The 23,327-nt window shown below is 39.0% G+C and overlaps 1 protein-coding gene and 2 long non-coding RNA genes across 5 annotated transcripts; 2 read left to right on the forward strand and 1 right to left on the reverse strand.

The window, feature by feature from the left end:
• Nucleotides 1-3,672: 3,672 nt before the first annotated feature.
• LOC111322113 (uncharacterized) lies at nt 3,673-22,071 on the forward strand. 3 transcript variants are annotated; one of them, XM_022925173.2, is made up of 18 exons: nt 3,673-3,815; nt 4,321-4,416; nt 6,551-6,620; nt 11,178-11,225; nt 12,071-12,173; nt 12,899-13,034; nt 13,724-13,791; nt 13,880-14,009; nt 14,767-14,819; nt 14,954-15,054; nt 15,673-15,776; nt 16,102-16,134; nt 17,098-17,175; nt 18,782-18,863; nt 19,259-19,374; nt 19,978-20,071; nt 20,332-20,396; nt 21,312-22,071. In XM_022925173.2, the coding sequence occupies exons 1-18, from the start codon at nt 3,756-3,758 to the stop codon at nt 21,399-21,401; spliced, it is 1,527 nt and encodes a 508-aa protein (XP_022780908.2). In that variant the 5' UTR covers nt 3,673-3,755; the 3' UTR covers nt 21,402-22,071. The 3 variants fall into 3 exon arrangements, with proteins under 3 accessions (XP_022780908.2, XP_022780906.2, XP_088598983.1); XM_022925171.2 differs by having other exon boundaries at nt 3,728-4,179; XM_088742857.1 differs by lacking the exons at nt 3,673-3,815; nt 16,102-16,134 and adding an exon at nt 3,964-4,179.
• On the forward strand, nt 17,182-18,590 carry LOC148717632 (uncharacterized). Its single transcript, XR_015994570.1, has 2 exons — nt 17,182-17,367; nt 17,412-18,590. It is a non-coding gene; the product is annotated as an uncharacterized LOC148717632 (long non-coding RNA).
• Nucleotides 21,837-23,288, reverse strand: LOC148717633 (uncharacterized). Its single transcript, XR_015994565.1, has 2 exons — nt 21,936-23,288; nt 21,837-21,874 (listed from the first exon to the last, which is right to left on the reverse strand). It is a non-coding gene; the product is annotated as an uncharacterized LOC148717633 (long non-coding RNA).
• Nucleotides 23,289-23,327: the final 39 nt, after the last annotated feature.

The following is a 23,327-nucleotide window of genomic DNA, read 5'->3' on the forward strand; positions in this document are numbered from 1 at the left end:
TCCTGTGTCAAAAGTTCTTGTGTCTTTCTTGAAACTGGTCACAGCGTATTTTATCATGTGCTGTTTGTTCATTCAAATTGAGAGCGAGAACGTACCAACTGTCGGAAATGTTTCTTCTGACAATATACTCACGACTCACTTTGATTGAATAAACTGAACAATTTTATTCCGACTTCTCTCAGTTTTCCAACTCTCTCACCATGCGCTTTTTTTTACTTATCCCATAATGTTTTTTCTTTCGTTCCCAGCCTCCGTGGCTATCCTAGCTAGGGATGCCTGACTAATCTTATGATTAAGCATAAACAAACAAATCAATATGGCTTAAACTTAACACAATCTCAACACAATGCAAGATATGAGCATTCCATATCCTTTTATGGTGACTTGTGATAATTTCGTGAAAAAGAACGGTCAGGAAAACAGCAGGTTGATCAGTGTGTTCGAATTTATAGTACATGTTTCAAGGTAACGGCCATCTTTTTCAGTTACAATCACTCAGTGTGAGTTGTTTAAATTTTTAACAACCTTAAGAGGCATGTATACTTAAGTAACTTTTCAGTCTAAAAATTTACATGATTAACTTTTGATCTGAAGGGGAATTTTCCTTGTTGATGAGACGGCTTTTTTTACTTTGTATCAAGTTTAAACGGTTTTTCCAACATTTATTAGGCAGGCGAACTACGAATTAAGATATTGCAGAAAAGAAGCCAGAAAAAAGTGAGGCTTTCACGGTATTCGACCCCAGGCTTTTCCACATACTAGTTGGGCGTTACTACCAACCGAGGTCCGAAGCCACACGTTGGGAGCGGGGCCAATGTTAGAGGGTTCAACTTGCCCGTAAAAAATAAAGATCTAATTATATTTTTACTGAAAATTGTAACTGTAAAATTTTGTCACATGGAAAAACGTTTTGCATACATTTGCCACGATCTTTTGTATTAAAAAGAGAGGCTTGTCGAGCTTAAGACGATGAGTTTACAATGTATCACATTGATCAACGTGAAGCATAGCGCAAAAGACAGTGTTGGACAATGGCGAGGTCGGTACATACAGGACACATGTCGCATTTATTCTTTTGACCGTACACGAGAAAGATATCAGAGAACCTAGAGGGTTTTAATTATAAAGCATATTATCGCAGAAACTACAGTGTAAAACAAGGATTTCCAGCCCTGAGAAAAGCTAACTGCGCTCCTATCATGTCGCCAATCAGCTGCTGACACAATTTTTCTATATCATACGATATCATTGTCAAGTGAGAATTTAAAGAAAAAAAAAAACAGCTGAGTTAAGATAAGCTAGTACGGTGTCAAGGGGTTTTATGCAGAAGAATTCGAGTAATGATGTTATGTAAATTAAAGGTCGATTGGCTTGGGCAATTTAAAACCCAGGTCAGTGAGTCAGACAATGACTTCGGCACGAATAGAGTCAACACAGAGACAGTCTCCATTCGAGCAAAAGTATTAATTTGTTTGTTTGGTTTTAGCAACTCAGTTGTTAATGTAAATTGGCCGCCGTGAAGAGTTTCAAATCTGACGTTTCGAGCGTTAGCCCTTCGTCATTTCCTCTGACGAAGGCGGCTAACGCTCGAAACGTCAGCTTTAAGACTCTTTTTGCTGGCCAATGTATATTATCAACATGGTTGATAAAACCAAAATTACCTTGTCACTCTCACCGACACAGCCCCACAGTTTCTTTAGAAACTTACCCCATTTATTAATTTGTTTGATCTACTAAATAGGTGGAAGCCAATCAAGCACTAATTTACTCTTCATCATTACTCGTTCATCCTTTTGCATAAAACTTAACCCTTTTTTTTTAATTTTCACTTGACTGTAATAACATGGAGATATCCAAACTTTGTGCGTTTTTTATTCGCTGAAAACTTGAACCAATAAGGTGACTGGGAAATTTGTCCAATGACGTAGAGAGTTTTAATTGTGGTAATGTTTTTTCTGAAGCTTTATTTCCACGGCCTGAATTCAGCGGGATTTCATGCAAATGTTAGGGGAATAAAATGTTGCGTAGTATGTTCTGTCCCTTCAACAGAAATTCTAGCACCGCCTCCCGGTTAGCTCAATGGATTAATGGATAGAGCGCTGGACTGTTGTGCGGGAGGTCGAGGGTTCGAGCCCCGACCAGACCAACACTCACGGTCTTAAAATAATTGAGAAGAATTTGCTGCCTTTCAATAACATCAATAAATGGTTAGATATTCTAGTCTTCTCGGATAGGGACGAATAAATGGAGGTCCCGTCTCCTGCAGGGTTGGGGTAGGAGACGTTAATTACCCACTAAAGAGTACTCTGTGATGGATGTCCTCCCCTGGGTGGGATGGGTGGGATTACAGAGGGTCATGTGTTAGAAAACTCTTTACTGGGTTAATCATGTATTTACCCTCTTGAAATAAAGAACATTGTATTGTATTGTATTGTAGCAAAAAAGTGTTATGTCCTTGTTCTTCATTATGGCTGTGACCTGTTCCATGGGATATTTTTCGAAAGAGAGTAAGCGGTCAAGTTTTCAAAAGACTGCCATGCTAAGAAAGAGTGCTAAACGTTTTGCGTAACTACCATAGCATTATCCTAAATGCAGCGCTAATCTCGGCTTGCGCCGCAGACGGCAGCTTGTTATGAATAATTGTAATCATTGTGTGGTAACTTCGAAGGTTGATTAAGAATCCAGACTTGACAGTCATTACTTTGCTTAATTCCTTCTTGGTAGCATTTTACAGAAGGTTAGAAAGGATTGCAGAACGTTTAAAGATGAACAGTTTAATTTTGAACATACTGAAGCACTCAGGGAATAGAGGCCTAGTTCTCCTTCGTCAATTCTGGAGAAAGAAGGTGCTCGAACATTGAGTCGATGTTCCAGGGGTCAAAACAACAATGTTCCAGGGTCAAAAACTTTGAATCAAATTTTATTTCTTCTCATGCACATTCCTTGATTTAAAAAATACGTAAGATCCTTAGCCTTAAATATCTCCATAATTGTATTCTTTCTGTTTATGGGTCGCCAAGTTCTCAATCGTTAGCGGTTGATTCTTGAGGGTGTTAAAATTCCAGAAGGAATTCGGATAGTCGCTAAAGTGTTGGGCCTTTTTGTGAATATAAATCATCATCGCGACCTGTTGAGGGATACGGCTGAAGAAACAAGACTTATATTTAACCGTTGTGAGCATTCTAGCGTTAACTGGTTAAGTACTGGTGAATTTATTTACTTGATCTCCTTAATTCTGACAAATTTTAATACATATTTTTCGTGTCCCGAACTTTTAAACTAACTTCAAAACGAGAAACAAAGTGAAAATTTAGCTATAAAAATGGAAGTCTTTATAGCAAAAGTAAGTTGCCAGAGGGCTGCTCCCACGTATGCGCGAGTAATGGAGGCGCGCGCTTTCACTTTTCTCGCGCGTGACTACAACAGAGAAGTATTGATGCTGAACGACGCGCGCGAAAAAAGGAAACTCTCGAGACAGAAAACATTTCGCGCGACGTACCCATGGCACCCTATGTGGAAGCTTAAAAGTTGTCAGAAGTCTTATGAATTGTTTTAGATGTTCACAATGGATACCATAGTCGTCACTAGTGTTGTAGTTGCGTAAAAAGGCTTCAGTTTTTAGTAACAGAGTCACATCGAGAGAGTGATGGCCAGCAGGTTAAGCCCCTGCTACCCCACCCCTGACATATCTCAATCACGCATTACCAAAAGTACCCGACTTTTCAATGAATATGCAATGAATCTGCCAAGAGTCCATGCAGAAACACCGGAGAAATTGTCATTCGCCGACTAATGAAAATGTCGGTAATACTTTGGTGAGTTTTGACACACGGAAAGGATTGTTTAAAAATCTGACATAGCACGCACTCATCGAAAATTACACAAAATCAGTTCCTGTTAGCGTGTGTTAAATGTTCATTGAGGTGTTTCCAGGTATCTAATTTCCATATCAAAGCAAACCTACGTGCCCAGAGTGCTTTTAGTCAGTAATAATATTCCAGAAGCAGCAACTTCATCGGCATTAGCGCTAGGCGTCGCTTGGAAGACTTTAGTTCGGACAAGATGGTGTGCTTTACTCCGAAAGTTTACTTTCTAATTCTACTTGGCACATGGATTTCTTGCCAGTTTTTTGTTCCATCGGATTCACGTGCCCTGTTTAGCTTTAGCAGAGTTAGGCGGGTAAGTTAAAATTTTATTTATTTACAAGCAAGGTCAAGTTAAAAAATATTTAAGTATCGTTGTTTGGGTCATCGGCAAGCGCCTCAACCATACATGTTAACTTTTGGCTGTGTGTAAACAACTGTCTCTGTCGGTTTTTAGGCGGCCGAGGAGAATGCTGAGAAAAAGACGAACAGCTCGGAAGGACGCCCTCCATGCGAGGAAGACATGAACGGAACTTATCCTTGTTCGTCTACGGTAAGTTAAAAGTAATACCGAATATTTCTTCAGCACTTGGTAATGTTCAAATCTGTTGGACTCGTCGGGGCAACTTTGATTCATTTTAGCTGCATCAGATCAAGAGTTCCATCGTCGCTTGCGATCGTTCTTGCGTAAAAATCGAAGTTTAACTTTGCAATACCGCGATTACATCCTTGCATGAGGTTTAAATAATTTACCGCCAATTTAAATAAAGTGGCCGTAGAAGTAAATTGTTTGTAGGCTCTTGCCACCTAGAGAATGACAGCCAAAAAGTGTGATTGCCCTAAAAAGGCTGCTGTACTGTTTTGTGATCTGTTCTTCGCGTCAAAGTTGACTGTACACTTCTGTAATTGACGAAACGGGCGTGTAAACAATTTTATGGTAATATTTATTATGCCCATTTAAGCTTTACCCCGGGCATTGATCTACATTTAAAAATTCGATTTTGGAAGCAATTTCGTTAGAGATATATCATGTAGTGGTGTTGCCCACAAATATACAATCGTCTTTTTTCCAGGGTATACTGTGTTTGCTAGTTCTAAGTTTCTAGGCAGAAATACCAAATGTTTGTTCATGGTCTATTACACCTGTTTGATTGTACAGTCTTTGTTTAAATACTACAGATATGTCTTTTTTCCCCTTAAAGCTTGAGTTTGCCTCGTACGTGTTGTTTTGCTCGTTATGATCCTCGATTACGAGTTATCTGGATAACTAGAGTTCCCCACTAGCACACTGAATATTTTTATGTGAAAATAAAACCGAAAATAGCACACATTGAAGTGTAAAAATATTTTGATTTTTAAGACGAGGGTGTGAGTTTCTAGATGCTGCTACGTGTATTGGGTTGTTTATCAAAGTTGAAAAATTTCTGACGATCTTAAAAGCCGTTTCCTGTTGCCAAATTCTACGCAGAGATTACGAAAATTTTGACGAAATATGATGCAGATGGTAATGATAGAAATGGTCACGCACGTTTCTTGAGATTACAAACAGATTTTCGATCGTTTTGTGATTAATGAACTCTTAAAATTGTAAATTGATCATCTTCTACCTATGTAGTCCTGAAAAATTAAAACAGGCGCGGCAGCGAAAAATCTGAAACTTTGATTTGCAAAAATCATTGAAGTGAAAAAAGTAATTAAAAGGCTGGTTTTTTTCCAGTTCAGTGGTTAGTTTGGCGTCTTTGAGTTTCAAAAGAAGGACGCCCAAAGTAGTATTTCTTTCATATGCAAATACTTGTTTTCGCTTCTCTCTGGAGTATGCTAAGTTTATAAATTTAGGTTAACACGCAACTATCTAGAATATATTTGCACCATGTTTTCGAGTATCTGAATTTTGATTGAAGTAAATAGTCAGATATTGGTATGTTTGGAACACTGTATACCTCAATTATTTCAGTTTTACATGCAAGTACAGCTGTTTTCATCAGATCCATCTAATCAATTTAAAAGCCAAGTAGCTAAGTGTTTTTTAAGCTTGGTTGCTTCCAATGAATAGGTGATTATAAAAGCTGCAGAGTTCTTGGTTCTTGAAAGTTCCTAAAAGAAGTGGCTGTTTAAAGGACACACCTGACCACAGAAATTTTCTAGATATCTCTACAGGAATGACAAACTCCTAACGATATCCTTGCATTGTTTTTTTTGCAGGAGGCTTTGTAGAATGCTGATATTTGTTTGAAATGTCAAATTGGGTCTTGGTTTTGTCATGTGTCCCTCAATAGTTTTTTGAGGCAAATAAAGTTTCGTACAACAGTTTTGCTCAGGAGGCAAAAATGTCACAGCTTAATCTCTGTCAGTTGTATAACTTGATAATAGTCTATATAGAGTTACAAAGTGATAGCATCCCTTCTTGGAGGATGAGAAACATTCCTAATTTTATCTGACCCACTCATGATTCAGCTATCAGCCAGCCTTAAACAAAAGGCACAGTAACTTTTTGTGGATTTCTTGACTAAACCTGTTGTCAGCATGGCCTTTTCTGATCTATAATTCATGCTATAGAAATGCCTTTACTACTTACATCACACTTAAAAGCTGCTGTTTAATGCAGAAGTAATATTTGACCTTGCATCAAAAGGTTCAAATTTCAATGTTGGCTGTAGATGTGCTTATTTCAGCCATCATCTTTGCAGATAACTGGTAACCTGTTGCTGATGGTGTTTTATGGTGCAATCCTTGGAGTTGCTGCAAAATGCATTTCTGGTTTGTTTGTTTTTTTTGTTTTTTCTTTTTGTTCATAGTCAATAAATAAATTGTCATGTATTCGGTTTTTAGATTTATTGTCGAAAGCACATGGAATACATAATGCGCACACGTGCGCATGCTTACGAGGACCAACCGCATACACTACAACACCTCCCCTGTAAGCCAGTCTCTTGTCCCCCTAAAGTCCTTAAGAATTTAAAAGTTTCCAAAAGTTCAACGCAACATGCTATCAGCAGAAATCCAGTCTCAAACTCCCCCCCCCCCCCCAAAAAAAAAGGGTAGTTCAATGTTCACAGATCCATCCGAACTGGGGGTTGCCGCACTCTGGAAGGGTATCGTTTCACAGGAACATGTTCAATCTGGGTCGGTGAGCTGCTAGCGGACGATTCAGCCACTGGATTGCATTTGGGTGACGAGCAGTCTGTCTCCCTCGAGACAACTTCTGTCTGTTCAGGTAGTTCAGCTACTGGGTGATCAGTGGTCGTGGCTGGGAGTGGAAAAGGCAAGGGGTATGAAACTGGCGGGTGTCTGTCTGTAACAGGAACATTGGAATCTCGGAGCTGATCCGTGTGTCGACGCCAAACTAGGTTAGGCCCAATCTCCACTTCATAAGACAGGGGTCCCAATCGTGCACGTACAATACCGGGTACCCACTTTGACTTTCCAGTGTAATTTCGTGCTATCACCCTCTGACCAATGGCAAAATGCCTTGTTACAGAGCCACTCTTGGCAACAGACTGGTCTATCTGACGGTTGTTTACCTGGATGAAGAGATCTGGTTTTAACAAGTCCAGTCGAGTGCGTAATCTTCTTCCCAAAAACAACTGGGACGGTGGCTCTCCGGTGGTTGAGTGGGGGGTGATTCTATAAGTTAGCAAAAATCTCGCCAACTTAATGTTCAAAGATGTCACTTCAGTTTCACTCTTCATGGCATTCTTGAAACTCTGGACAGCACGTTCTGCTAGGCCGTTGGTGGCAGGGTGATAAGGTGCTGAGGTGATGTGTTTGATGCCGTTTCTCTTAAGGAATTGCTGGAACTCTTCTGATGTGAACTGAGGCCCATTATCACTCACTAACTGGGCTGGTACGCCATATCTTGCAAACAACTTCTGAAGGGTTTCAATGGTTTTCGCTGAAGTTGTAGTGTTCATTTTCTCTATCTCTAGCCAACGTGAATGTGCATCCACTACCACTAAAAACATGCTGTTAAGGAAAGGACCTGCAAAATCGATATGAATTCGTTGCCAGGGCAACGAAGGCCATTCCCATGGGTGCACTGGCACTGTACTGGGCTCCCTCTGTACTAGTTGGCAACCTGGGCAGGACTTAGCAGACAGTTCAATTTCTTTATCGATTCCAGGCCACCAGGTGTAGCTTCGGGCCAGGGCCTTCATCTTCACGACTCCCATATGTCCCTGATGAAGTTCCTTGAGAACTTGAGGGCGTAGTTTTGGGGGTATTATTACTCTTATTCCCCACATCAAACAGCCTGATTGTAATGTGATCTCATCTTTGTGAACAAAATAGGGGTTGAGTACAGGGTCATGGTTGTTTGGCCATCCCTTCCTGGTCATTTCATGCACTTGGGCCAAGACAGGATCTCTTTGTGTCTCTCGTCTAACGTTGTCCACTGTGACTGGCAAAGGGTCAAACTGCATCAAATTAAATACACCCACTGGGTCAACCACTTCTTCATCTTTGGCTTCCGTTAACAGTGGTAGGCGGGAAAGACCATCTGCATTGCTGTGAACCTTAGTGTTCTTGTATTGAATGGAGTAGTCATAGCCTGCCAAGAACAGGGCATAACGTTGAAGACGTGCTGCAGTGACCACGGGGATGCTCTTCCGCGGATGAAAGATTGAAGTTAATGGCTGATGATCTGTGTATAGAGTGAAAGGACGCCCAAACAGGTACATGTGAAACTTCTTGACACCCCAGATTATCGACAAAGCTTCCTTGTCAATCTGCGCATACTTTTGCTCAGTTTTTGTCAGTGTCCTTGAAGCAAAAGCTATAGGTCGCTCGGTACCATCGTTAATTACGTGAGAAAGCACTGCTCCAATGCCTACGGGGGATGCGTCACAAGCAAGTCTAAGTGGCAGACTGGGATCATAATGTGTTAGAACTTGCTCTGAAGTGATCATTTCTTTCACCTTGTGGAATGCTGCCTCGCATTGCTCTGTCCACTTCCATTGGTGGTCCTTTCCCAAGAGTTGAGTCAAGGGGTGGACAGTTGTCGACAGGTTAGGTAAGAACCTATGGTAGTAGTTGATTAGTCCGAGAAATGATCTTACTTCAGCTACGTCGTTTGGGCGTGGTGCTTCCAAAACCGCTTCTACTTTTGCTGTAGACTTGTGAAGGCCATCCTTGTCAATATCATGTCCACAATAGGTTATCTTCTCCTTGAAAAACTCACATTTGGCTTTGTTAGCTCTCAAACCATGAAACTGTAGCCGTCGAAGGACTTCTTCTAAGTTAGCCAGGTGTTCTTCATCACTCTTTCCAGTGATAATCATGTCATCAAGTATACAGCTTGTGCCAGATGTCCCTTCCAGCACTTGATCAATGGTGCGTTGCCAGATAGCGGGTGCTGAAGTGATGCCGAACACTAGTCTATTGTACTGGAACAACCCCATGTGTGTGTTGATGGTGAGGTATTTTCTGGAATCTTCTTCCATCTCTAGTTGGTGGTAGGCCTGGCGAAGATCAATCTTTGAGAATTTCTGTCCACCAGCAAGCTTTGCAAAGATATCTTCGATGCGGGGTAAGGGATATTGTTCAGCCTGTAGTTCTGGGTTTACCGTGCCCTTGTAATCACCACAAAGCCTGACCGATCCATCTTTCTTGGGGACGGGTACAATGGGTGTTGCCCACTCGCTCCACTCAACTTTCGTGAGAATTCCTTCATTCTGAAGTCTTCTTAGCTCTTCTTCAACTTTAGGCCTTAAGGCATAGGGCACAGCACGGGCTTTGCAGAAATGGGCTTGGCTATCTTCTTTAAGGGTTAGCTTTGCTTTAGCTGATTTGAACGTTCCAAGTTTGTCTTCAAAAACATCAGAGTATTTGTCTAGCATGGTTTGCAGCTGCTCCTTAGTAGTTGATAGGGTTTGTGAAGCTTTCAATGACTTAATAGCATACCAATCTAGGCGTACCTTGTGAAGCCAGTCCCTTCCCATCAACACAGGGCCCTTGTTCTTAACCACATACAGATCCAACAGCAATGGTTGCTGGTCTTTGTACTCAACATTTACCTTCAGCACTCCAGCTGGGAAAATGTTCTCTCCAGTATAGGTTTTCAACATTAATTTAGTTTCTTGCAAGGGCTTGTCGTGAAATTTCTCCCTGTACAAATTATGTGGAATAATCGACACAGCTGAGCCTGTGTCCAGTTCCATTTTCAGTGGTTTACCTTCCACTTTCAGATCGATCCAGATTACAGGACTGCTCGGTTTGCTTACATTGTGTATCTGTATGCTTCCTAATACATCTTCAAATTCATCGCTCTCACTGTACTCAATAGAATGGACTTGAGTGTTAAGCGGTGGTTTCGGTGGTTGTTTTGGCTTACCTTGTTGTTTCGAGCGACAAGCTCTTGAAATATGGCCCACCTTCCCACAATGATAACATGTTTGGTCCTTGAATCTGCAATTGTGCGTTGCGTGCGAGTCTCCCCCACATCGATAGCAAACTTTAGTGGTGGGGTTCGGCGATGGCGCTTGTGTGTGGTTATCTGAGATCTTGTCAACGCGAGGTTCTGATTGAAGCTCACTTTGTAATTCCGCAGCATCGCGAATAGCCGTTTCCATTGCTATCGCTATTTCCAAAGCCTTGGAATATTTGAGTTTGGCTTCTGAAAGCAACCGTTTTTGTATCTGCACATTTCTAAGGCCACAAACCAGTTTATCTCGTAAAGCTTCGTTAAGGTTGGCCCCAAAGTTGCAGTGGGTTGCTAATTTCTTCAGGTCTGCTACATAGGTCAAGACAGTTTCTCCTTCACGCTGAATCCGTTTGTAGAAACAAAAACGCTCCGCTATTTCTAATGGTTTAGGACTTAAGTGTTGCTGAAGAGTCGTGACGATCTCCTGGAAGCTCTTCGTAGCTGGTTTATCTGGTGTAAGAAGATCTCTCAACAATGTGTACGTTTTGCTGCCCATCAAGCTTAACAAGGTTGGCGCTTGGTGGTCTTCATCGATGTTGTTTGCTAAGAAGAACTGTTCCACCCGTTCTACATAGGTTTCCCATTTCTCCTGTGTTTCATCAAAACTTTCTATCTTCCCGATAGTAGTCATATTTTCCACGGTCTCCTACGACTTTATCCTCGTCGCCACTGTCATGTATTCGGTTTTTAGATTTATTGTCGAAAGCACATGGAATACATAATGCGCACACGTGCGCATGCTTACGAGGACCAACCGCATACACTACATAAATGTAGTTTAATTTTTTTTTTGTTTTGAAATGTTATACAACCTCTATTTCTTTTCAAAGTTATAAAGATTATACAATACCAGTGGCCACATGCAGTCTTTGACTGTCTATTTTTCATTATTACAGATGGCGCTGAACTGTTGTTGGATCTTGGCTGTAACCCTTCTCTGATTGGTAAAAAGGCGTCACTGTTTTATAATTGTAACTACATTTTAAACCATGTAGTTTTTACAAAACACCATACCTGCACTTACCATGCTTCTTGTCCTTGCAATAAGCAACATGACTGGCAATCATCTTTCGAGGTTCAAGGACTATGGAGGAAAAAGAGGCAACATTTTATTTAAACAAAATGATAGAACAATCAAGTACCTGTAGTGAAGCCCTGTATGTGAATGTTCACTCACTATAGAGTACTTTGTTAGAGTAAGCCATGATTGAAAAACATGAATGAGAGAATCTTTATTCAGGACTGATTCGCATTAAGGAGTACAGCAACTTCGTGTGGACTGGGTGCTTGTACATCATGAGTAAAACTCCTTGCAGCAGCCTGTGTCAGCATTCCCAGAGAGATCCTGGTACCCAATGGAATAGTCCTTTTTTTACAGTTGTGGGCTTGGTGGCCAAGCCTTTGAACAGGAGTGAGGCTAAGGGTGACCTTGTTATGAAAGAGATGTTGCTGCTTTCAAATGCAAATTTCTTTGTTATCATGCTAACTAGATACTGGTCTCTATCACAACAGGGTCACCCTTAGCCTCACTCCTGTTCAAAGGGCTTGGCCACCAAGCCCACAACTGTAAAAGGGACTATTCCTTGGTGAAAGGTGGCAATGCAAGGAAAATGCCTCACCAAAGAATGTGTCACAGTGAAACTAGTCTTGTCTCAAACCTGGACATTTTAATTTGGATTTCAGGGTATTAACCACAAGGCCATGCATTGATTCTCCCACAAGTGATCAACAGAATTGTTTCAAAAAGTATGATAAACTGATAGAACTACTTGCTTTTTTTATCTTCCAGGTGGTATTGTTCTTCCTTTGTTGGGAGCTGTACCAGACTCTGCTATTATCATTGTATCAGGTTTGGGAGATGATGCACAGGATAAGTTGTCTGTTGGCATGGGGTAAGAAAACAAATCTTACTAAATGAAAGTAGGTTTTCAAGTTTGGTTTTAAATTAGTAATTTGCAATCTTCCAGCAAAACTTAAAACTGCCCTTGTCTTTCTTGTTTTTGCTTGGTTGTTTTGTTTTGTCGATTTGATTTGACAATGAGCATTGTCAGAATTGTGTACATCTAATTAAACATTACCCTGAATTTTCAAGTTTTTTTTTTTCAACAATCCATTTTAATATTCTCCTTCCCTGGCCAACTTTCTTCCCTCTTGATTTTTTTTGGCCTCTCTTTTGTTTTAGCATCTTCCTGCACTAATATTTTGTAGTCTCTTCCAAGTTGTGCTTAATGTAAGCACAAGTTAAGTGTCAAACTGACTTAGAATATCCCTGTGGTCAACATGAATCCATTTTTAACACTGCTGATCCTGGTAGCATGGAGGATGTTTGTCATATAGGAACCTGGACTCAGTTGTTTGACCCAGCTGATGGATAGCCAAGTACATTTTGATAATGGTTATCCACTGGAAAGTACCATTTGCCCTGTGCACAACTGGCCCTTGTTTGTTTGTTTGAGCTAACACAGAGAGATCTGTGAAGCTCATTGGTTCAAAAAACCATTGAAAAATCAGATGGTTTGATTCTCCATGAGGGCCAAGCTTTAAAACAGATGTCATCTTCCTCAACCTGTAGAAATAAAATTATTTCAGATATATTTTTTTTGCCTTTCTTGCACAGGACATTGGCAGGTAGTACCATTATGTTACTAACAGCAGCATGGGCCGGTAGTTTAGCAGTTGGAAAGTGTGACCTTGATGCTAATGGTGAAGCCATTGAAGGCAGTGGATATGGAAGGATCAGCTGTAACAAACAAGTAAGTCCAAACATCAAATACTCTTTATCTTCATTGTCTTGGCAATTGGAGAGTTCAGTAACTCAGATCCAGAAAACAGCTCTGGTGTTTAGAAAAGGGATACACCTACTACGGTTTAAGCTGTTAGTTTTGAACCTCTATCTGGAACCAGCCTGCGCTTGCTAACAATTTCTCATGTTGGCAGAAAAAAATGAGATATCACAGCCTTGATTATCACGCTGCTGAAATGTAGGTAGTTAAAAAAAAAACTTGACTGAGAGCTCATGAAAATAATGGCACTTACTCCAAATGCTTTCAAATATATGAAGGGAGACCCCTGCTTGTGTTAAGTCTTACAGATGCTGTCAGTAATATTTCAAAACATATCTTAATTCGCTTATCTTTATCAAATGTGATGATGAAAGTACTAGTAAACTGAGTACAACAGTCTTGTATCTTTTACCAACAATTTCAAGTTCTGTTTGGATTGTAGCAATGTGGTAATTTAACAATCCAAGTAAACTTGTCCCACAGTCCCCTCCCCCCATAAGTGTTTATTGTTGGGGCACCATTAGGATGCGGCAGTTAAATAATTTAGGCTTTCCCTTCCATTTTTAAAATTCTTTTAAGATCATAAGTATGTCTCTCTTTTTTCAATTTCATTTTTGTTTTGATTTTTTTCCAACTCAGCTGTTGTAATTGTATTTTAGGGTGTGACAATCTTGCCTAGTGTCAAGACAGCTGTAGGAATTATGTTGCTTACATCGCTTTCATACTTGTAAGTGCTCAAATTTAATAAGGAATTTCATCAATAATATTGTAAAGCTTTTCACAGTTGTGACTTGTGAATGTTCACTCTCTTTTAGTATTGTACAAGGAGCAGACTGGCATTTTGGTCCACATAACTTTGGAGATCAGCCCCCTTATGTACGCAAGGCTGCCTTGGCAACCATGATTATTTGCTTCATTGGTTTTGTAGCCTATCTGATTTTCTTGGTTAGTTTTTCTTTTAATAATAATAGTATTTAAAATTTGTATAATGCAAATTCCATGTAAGAGACTGTTAGTGGACTGAATAACTGGTAACAAACAAAGAAGTTCATTGACTTATTGACCGGTAGATGAGTTGGCTGGATCTGGCAACTAACTGGCTGTTGGCTGGCTGGCTGGCTGACTATTCAACTGTGACTGGGTTGTTGGCTAGATGACTGGAAAACCCGGGTACTGAGTTACAAGACAGTAAGTCGTTTACCCAGCCAACTAACTTGCCAGTTACTTTGTGAGCTAGCTGACCCTGGGAAGTTGGCTGGCTGACTGGCATATTGATCAATTGGCAAACAGTGAAACAGATTGAGTGACTAAAGTATTTAACAATTATTCACCGAAGGCGGGGTGAATATTGTCGAATTATTCTACAATAATCACCGAACCTGAGGTAAATAATTGTTTTAGTATAATTTCAGAGCTGAACAACAGAGAAATTTCTAAAATCATAACATTTTAGTGACATTTATTAACATTTTTTTTTAACATTTTATATAAACTGCGTGGAGCAGTTTACATAGCATCATATAAGGAACTGCTCGACCAATCAGATTGCTGGAAACTCTTCGCTCAGCTATGAAATTATACTAATAACAGATAGGCTAGAACAAAGAAGGTTGCCTGTGAATATAACATTACTTTGGACTGCAAAGAGTAGGTATTATAGTTATACTAGTTCAATTTTCCTAAATCTTCTTTCAATCTTTAGTTTGTTGACAGCAAGTCAGCCCAAATGAGAGCAGATAAGCATCGTCAAGAAATGTAAGTCAACCTTAGTTTTTATTTCATCTAACAATTTAAAAACGAAGCTAATTTGCATTTTACCTTGATATAGCAGTTGATGTGGTGCAATTTTATCTTGATATGTGGGTGTTTTTTGTTGTTATTGACCTTAGGATGCAGCGAAGGGTACTGCACCGTTTTGTCATGATGGCCAAGAAAACAATGCCTGGCAGAACTGATCAACTTGATGGGGAAGATAAAGCTGCACAAGAAAGTAAGTATAAAATCAGAAATCATGGCTCTAAGTGTAAAACAGGGAAATCCTACATGATTTGGCTAGTTTTGTTGTCATGTACAGGAAAAAAGTTGTAAGTAAATCTTTGAGGCAAATTATCTTGGAAACATGAACACTACGGCTAGTTTCTTTTAATTTTTAGGAGTGTCCAATAAAAACTGTTGCTTTGGTTTTGTTTTACAAGCGCTTTGTTATTGATCCAGAAAACATTTACCACCCTCAACCAATCATGTTCAACACTAATGTCACCAATTTTAACTTGGCTTGGATTTTTTTCTTGTCAGATAACAAACCTGACTGCATTTTCTTTGAGGCTGTATTAATTAGCTTGTTGTGATTTTCCCGGAACCCGGCCTTTACACCCTTTCATCAGTATGCATATTCTCAATACTTTTCTCTATACATTTCCAATTTTACTGATGAAGAGAATTTGTTAAGGTTTGATTTAGGGGTGATTGTATGGGGAGAAATTAGGTACTAATCATATTATGTTACGATCATGGTACTAGGTTAAAAATTGCTTTGTCATCGCAATTAGTGTGTGATAAATGTTTATGTAGGATGTTAACTCACAATTGCAATATGTTTTTGATTAAGTTCATGTCCAGAAGAAGTACTTCAAAGCTTGGCGTCTTGGAGCTGGCATGGATAAAAAGCAGCCAACAGAGACAGACCCTATTATGCCTAAAGATGACAAAGAGGTAGACAAAAAATATTTTAGCATTATCACTGAGTCAAGTGACATTAAGCTGGTTGCTTTGCTAGCTTTCAGCTCTATAACTCTTCCTTGCTTTACTCACTTCTAACATCAAATTACTAAAATCTAACCAGTAATTACTTTTATTACATGAGAATTAATTTTTACAATTTCCATCAAACATATTTCATTTTCAAAGAAAATTGTGGTGGCCCTATGCATGCCTGCATGGCTTTTGTCAGAATAAAAGATAAATGAATTAATGAAAATGGCTCAGAATTGTCCTGCAAAATTTGAATTTGTTTTCTTTTACTATTACCACCTAACAGGAACTTATTCACAAAGATTCTTTTGAAATTGAGGTGAGTATATCCCCTCACAGAAGCAAGATTCAAGAAACACCACTGACGTCATTGTATATTTCCTCTTCTCAGCTCCATCTATCTTTAAACTTTCTTTGATCCTTTGTACATTTTTACATGTAACAACCATGTTCCATGAGTCATCTTCCTTTTTTTAGTAATTAAACCTTTATAACAAAGTTTTGTCAAAACTACAGTAACTTTAATTCATCTTTTCCATCACTATTTTTATCACCTCATCATTTCATAAACATATTTTAAAACCACTGATAAAAAATCATTCATGAAATACAAAGTAATTTGTTGCTTCATAATTCATCAAAATAAAATTGGAACACATTTCATTTGGTGTAAATAAATGCTGCAACCCACTGATTTACTTCTCTCTTTTTATTATCTTACCTCCAATTACTAAACTGCAATTGCCTTGCATTAATGGCTAATGAATGTTGATAATATACTAACCATTTCAACCTAACCTTATTCTAAGGGGTAGTGTTGTTATCTTGTCCATGTATTACTAAATAGTTCATTCCAGTATTATTGTTATTGTGAGAGTGTTGTTCTGCTCTGTTTGAAAAAAGTATTAACTTGTGATTGGTTTCTTTTGGTATATAATTGGTTGGTGAAAATAGGCCATTTTACAGTTGTGTACTTAGTTGCCAAGCCTTTGATTCAGAGTAAGGCTAAAGATGACCTTGTTGTGATAGAGACCTGTATCAAGTTAGCATGATAACAAATTGATTTACATTTGAAAGGCAGCAAGGTTTGTATCATAACAAGGTCAACCCTAGCCTCACTCCCATTCAAAGGCTTGGCAACCAAGCACACAACTGTAAAATGGACTATTCAGCAATGATCAGTTATTTCAAATCGGTGCTGAATAATGCATGGACATTTTGGAAGAAGTTGCTTGTTTATTACTTTTTGTAATACTTTCCTGTTGTTGTTTATCTCTGATAGGAAGAAGAGGAAGAAGAGGAAAGCACAACTTATTTGGCCATTAAGTGTGTCAGCCTCCTTGTTATTGGAGTTGGTTTGGTGAGTATACAATAAGTCTGATTTCGGCATGTTTTACAAGATGTAGTTTTTACATTGTGATGAGTGGATCAAAATTTCAGCCTCTCTTTTAACTTGAGCTAGTCATCATAAGGTACTTAGTCCTCTGTCAGGGTGTCATGAAAACTAAGACCCTTCGGGGTATTACAAAGGTAACCGGTCAAGTCGCCCGAAGTCATGTTGCCTGGAACCAGAGTTGTGTCGCCCGAAACTCATAGTCATGTTGCCCGATATTTTGAGTCATGTCGCCCAAACTTTTAATCAAGTGTTTAAACTTGAAAGGTAAATCGCAAGGAATAAACTGGTAAAATGTAATGCATTACATTAACGACGAACTCAGACTTACTCAAAATTGCTCAAAAAAACATTTTTGAGGCGAAAGGACGACTATACACCACAGGTAAAGTAATTCAACGTTTATTTATCAATGATTTATGCGTGTAGTCAGCAATATATCACTATAGGTGAGGCAAATGGTAAATCTGGTACATTCACTATAAAACAACAGTCACCTACACAAACAGATTGTATGGGCCCCCTTTGGATCATCAAGTAGTTTTTGGTTGTTTTATGGATTAGTCTTTGAACGGTCATAATTCGACTTAGTAAAAATTTTTACAAAATGGTTTGGTGGGGGTTTTAGCTTTCGTAATTACGCAAACTAAGAGAGGTCTTAGTTTTTGAGAAATTTTACAAAAACTGAGACCCCTAAATTTACCGTTAAATTATACCTGAAACTCAGTGGAAAGGATCGGACAGGAGTTAATTTGACAGATTAGACCTGTTTTGGTTACAATTTGACTTTATATTTCGACTGCTTTGATTTAAGGGGGTCTTAGTTTTCGTAATCTCGAAAACTAAGGGCCTGTTCACATGGCAGTGGGGGACCCCGGGAAGGTGAGGTACCCCATCTACCTGAGGTCAGAAAAAATAGGCCTTCACATGCAACCCTGGGGTGCTGGGGTGAGATTTAAAAAAGCTATCGCATGGTCACTAAGTAATATTTTCGGCAGAAGAAGCTTTTTGTTTCATTGTTCTTACGGGCACGACTTTACCTTCATCCAAGACCGGTAGATCAGCTTGGTTATCAGACTCGACAAGTGCACTTTCAACTCTTTCAGAACTTTCTTCAATGGCATTGTTGTCGATGTTTTGAAGGTGATATCTGCAAAAAAGCTTGCCATGCTTGTACTGATTAACAGCCATGTTGTTTTGGTGGGCTTTGGCAGAATTCAGCATTCAGAGACAATTGCCCGGATGAACATCACCCCACCCCACCTCCAGCATTCACAAGGAGAAAACTCACCCCAGCTAAGTGGGTTACCCACCTCAGCTGACCAGGCAACCCGCCTTGGTGAGGTACCCCACTTCACATGTGAACAAGATCAAGAAATAAAGAGAGATTGTATGAAAAGATTGGTAACCCCACCGAGGTGGGGTACCTCACCTTCCCGGGGTCCCCCACCTCCATATGAACAGGCCCTAAGATGGGTCTTAAGTCTTGGGTCTTAGTTTTCGAGGCTCTTAGCTTTCGTAACACCCTCCTCTGTCGGCTTTATTTGATTGTGAACATTTTTTATGTCAACAGGTGACAGTATTTGCTGATCCAATGTGTGATGTGCTTGATTCCCTTACAAATAAATACAACAAGTCATTTATTCCTGTTTCATGTAAGTCAAGTCTAAGTGGTGATTATTTCAATCTTTTTGGAAACCTGAAATCTTGAATCCTTTCACCACCAAGATCTCATTTATTTAGTAATTCTCATTATTGTTATCTGATTCTTTTAATGTTAGCTTGCATAGTTCAGCATGGGATCAGCCAATAAATCCTTAATTGATATTTTTCTTTCTTCTTATTCCTTGTTTGCCTGATGTAAAGAGAAATAAACAAATCAGACTCCCACTTTGTGGTTGTCTGATTTTATTTATCACTCATGATTACTGATGGACGTAGACTCTACTCCATCCTATTACCATTATTAGTTAGTTATTGAGTATTGTTTTGTTTGATCCATCAGTGTTTAATTCAACAGTGTAACATTAATTTTTTCATTTGTTTGCAGCTTTCTATGTGTCATTTGTGGTGACTCCACTGTGCTCAAATGCTTCAGAACTTGTGTCTTCTTTAATTTTTGCCTCCAAGAAGAAGAAGGAGAATGTTTCCATGACCTTTGCACAGGTAAAGTTAATAGTTAATGAACCTTCATGAACAGTTATCATATACAGAGCATAAAAATGAATTGCAGGGGGCATCGCTGATGTAAACTTGTTTTGTCTCACAGCTCTTGAGTGCAGTTTACTTTGAATTCTCATTGGCCCAGTCCACTAATGTTGTTATCATGACCATTTTAGGGCTTGTCTTTTTGTTAACCCTCTAACTCCCAAGATCTAAGTAGTTAATCTCCCAAGTGACAGCCATACATCCCCTTGTAAATTAGACAAGAGAATTCCTTTTTAAATCAAGGTAACACCTTTGAGCCGACAAGCATCTCTGTTCTCACAACCTGTTTACAAGATAATGTATTGGAATCGCAAAGAGAAGTTACAAGTTAATCGCTTCTGGAAGTTAAATGGCTGAAAACCATACTGATTCCACCCTAAGGAGATGGAGGGTGGTGTGACAAGGAATTTTCAGACGGGTGGGTCACTTGAACTAAAAACTTGTTGAATTGCCAAGGGTATTTTCAGGAACAGCAAAATTGGTCAATATTTTTAATAATCACCCAGTATTAATCATTGGAGAAGTTACAGTAATTGAAAACTTTTGTTCTCTACACTTTAGCTGTATGGTGCTGGAACCATGAACAACACTCTGTGTCTTGGCATTTTTGCTGCTCTTGTGTACTTCAGGGAGTTGAAGTGGTACTACTCTGCAGGTCAGAAAAATGTCCAATGGTTCATAACTGTTTTTTAACTCATTTCTTTTGCACCCTTGATAAATTGCACTATTACATATTTATTTGAAGTAATTACTGTGTAATGAAAGACTGAAGATTAAGCAATTTTATTTTCCTTGTTACAATTGTCCAAAAAACAGTTACCGTTTTGATAAAGTAGACAAACTATTTTAACTAAATGATCAGATTATCATATTTATCGATAAAACTAATTTAATACAATTTTTCCTTAATTGCAGAGGTGACTGTGATAATCTTTGTGCAGTGGGTCGTTGGAATTGTTGGCTTCCGTCTGACATACAAGGTAAGCTTCACCCCACTATCTAGAGAATACCCCTACTTGATCTTGTTTGTTTTTGGGAAAGGGGAAAACAGTGATTTGTAACAAATCAACATTCACCTGCCTCCCAGTTAGCTCAATGGATAGAGCACTAGACTGTTGTGCGGGAGGTCGAGGGTTCGAGCCCCGGCCAGACCAACACTCGGGGTCTTAAAATAATTGAGAAGAATTTGCTGCCTTTCTATAACATCAAGAAATGGTTAGATATTCTTGTCTTCTCGGATAGAGACGAATAAATGGAGGTCCCGTCTCCTGCAGGGTTGGGGTAGCAGACGTTAATTTCCCAAACACAAGATTACTGTGTGATGGATGTCCTCCCTGGGTGGGATGGGTGGGTTTACAGAGGGCCATGTGTTAGAAAACTCTTTACTGGATTAATCATGTATTTTCCCTCTTGAAATAAAGAACATTGTATTGTATTGTATTGTAAACAACTTTGCAGCAGAACAACCCTTTACATCCAAACATCAGTATGCATATTCTCCATACTGTTCTCTATACATTTTCTATGATACTGACAAAGAGAATTTGTTGGCAGTCGAGAGCCTCTTTAGTTGGTGATCATTTCTTTTTTTCCTTTTGATCTTGATGTTTGTTTCAGGGGCAATACTGTAAAGAGAACTTAGTTGCTCTCAATTGTCAAAGGGTTACATGTTCATTATTTATCCCATGTAAACTGCCATTTTGAGACTGACTTCTACCTTTAATGCAGGATGGCATGAGTGACACTTTAAAAATTCTGCTAGTAATGCCCCATTCTTTATGAAAATTGATCCTTAAGGAGGGTAGAAAATGATCTGACCTAATTAAATACTTGCTTCCCCTTCAAAATGTAGATACCAGTCTAACAATTGATAATCTTTCTAAATTTCCTCCTAGTTGTGGACTGGTATTATTGTTGGCTCACTGTATGTTGTATCAATTGGTCTGGTGGCTCTCCTTGAAAGCAGTGCCATTGGTTGGAAGTAACTTTTCTACAGTGTTCATTTCCAAGCTGCTTTAGTATGCTCTGAAATTGTTTGCTTAAATGAAGCCGGTGTATAGACATAATGGAATGGTAAATTGGCCACAGTTATGATTATAAAAGCTGACGTTTCGAGCGTTAGCCCTTCGTCGGAGCAAATTGGCTTTAACGCTCGAAACGTCAGCTTTTATAATCGTAAAGGTGGCCAATTTACCATTTCAACTTTGTTGATATATTCAAATTATTTCGTTACCCCCACCGACGCAGCCCCAAACCGTTTCTTTAGAAGCTATCAGCCTTTATTGACATAATGGTTTTATTTTTGGACACTATCCATTTGTATTGTAATGTTTGTATCTTGGTGTAAATGTTCAGTTTACAATAACTATTTAGGTACCAATTGGTTTGTAAAACTAACTTGTCTCTTAAAGTTAGTTAAATGGTGAGGTTTTTCTTTAATTAACAGTGCTTTCTATTTCTTTTAAAATATTGAGTGATAAACTAAAGAAATGTCCCCATAAGCTATCATGTTAAGAGACAATGTTTTTGGTTATAAAACACTTTTTAGGGGAAGAATATTTCTTTATTTAATTCAGGAAAGTTTGTGCTAAGGGGGAAGTGGTAAGAGTTGAATAAAATTTTGCCTGTTAATCGTTTGGCAGGGATCGGGTTTCATTTGGTTTTAACATTTTTATTTTTGTCTTATTTTGGCAATTCAACTACACACCCACTTTCGAAAATAGGAAATTCTTTACACTCAATTATATTAAAGTAAGATTCGTTGCAAATTGCACCCCGTAAGTGTCGAAGTCATAAGAAATTTTCGGTTACTCAGCTTAAAATGAGGTAACATTGCCTTTGCCGATCGTCTGTAGAGACTCAGTGTGAATAAATTAAGTTAAACTTGCCTTAATGGAAGGGTTTGATAATTTACAGCAAGGTGAAGATGACTTCCCACTCTCTTTGCTTTATTTCAGTGATACTTTTGTATTAAAAAGTAAATGGAGTGGTATGAAACGGAGCGGAATATGAATTAATTCGCAGAAAAGTAAACGGCAAATGAGGGAGACTCGCGAAGAGTTGTTACGCAATCCGACCCAAGCCTCTCTCGTTTTAGGCACTAAGCACTAAAGCTCCCACCAGCTCTAGAATGCCCTTTGTCTTAAGAATAGGTGGCTCAACAAATTTAAATACTAATTGCTGGTTCCTGTTCTTTCGCTTGCGATTGCTCATGGTTGGGTTACCTTGGAGATAATTTGAGCAAAACTAATTAAGTAAGCTGGTGTCTCAGCAAATTTAGATCTTTCCCCCCACCTCCCCACCATGTCCGAATCCGCTAACAGAAATGGACCCATGGGGATCCAGTATATACAAGTGCGGATTTAGTCATATGATTATTATTCGAGAGCAGACTAAGCATGCAAAACATACCCCAGAAAAGATACCAACTTTTAACCTGACTGGTGGTCTTAGAAATAAGTAACTCATGAAACACCGGTGGGCAACAACGTACATTTTGTATTTCACAGAAAGTAAAATAAAGAAGTGAAATCAGTCTTGTCAGCATTCAAAGAACTAAAGTATGTTTTACTAACAGGTACTGAACGTCTACAGTCATTTAGGTGTGAACCTGTTCCAAAGCACAAATTTCAATTTACCCTGATGCAATTCCGTGAATTTTCTGGAATACTAAGACATTGACAAATAAAGTGTGAATAAGGAGGTCTGCCATGACCAGAGCTTTTAAAGGCGTGTTTCGGCATGCCTCACGCTATCATCAGTATATTGTGTTGCTTCCGTTCACTTGCCGTCACAATAGCCTGTCTGATACGCGCACGCACCCAAGTGTAACCACTAGAAGTCATTAGGATAGCCAACTTTAGAACTGATATTGACAAAGAGTTTCTCATACCACAGTTTCTTAAGAAAAT

The sequence above is a fragment of the Stylophora pistillata genome, chromosome 13 (genome assembly GCF_964205215.1).
Source record: "Stylophora pistillata chromosome 13, jaStyPist1.2, whole genome shotgun sequence".
Lineage (NCBI taxonomy): Eukaryota > Metazoa > Cnidaria > Anthozoa > Scleractinia > Pocilloporidae > Stylophora > Stylophora pistillata.

Coding starts and splice junctions, on each gene's coding strand:
- LOC111322113 (XM_022925171.2), top strand. CDS start 4,063: ATGGTGTGCTTTACTCCGAAAGTTTACTTTCTAATTCTACTTGGCACA. Junction 14,820..14,953: donor GATAAGCATCGTCAAGAAAT/GTAAGTCAACCT, acceptor TATTGACCTTAG/GATGCAGCGAAGGGTACTGC. Junction 16,135..17,097: donor AAGATTCTTTTGAAATTGAG/GTGAGTATATCC, acceptor TATCTCTGATAG/GAAGAAGAGGAAGAAGAGGA.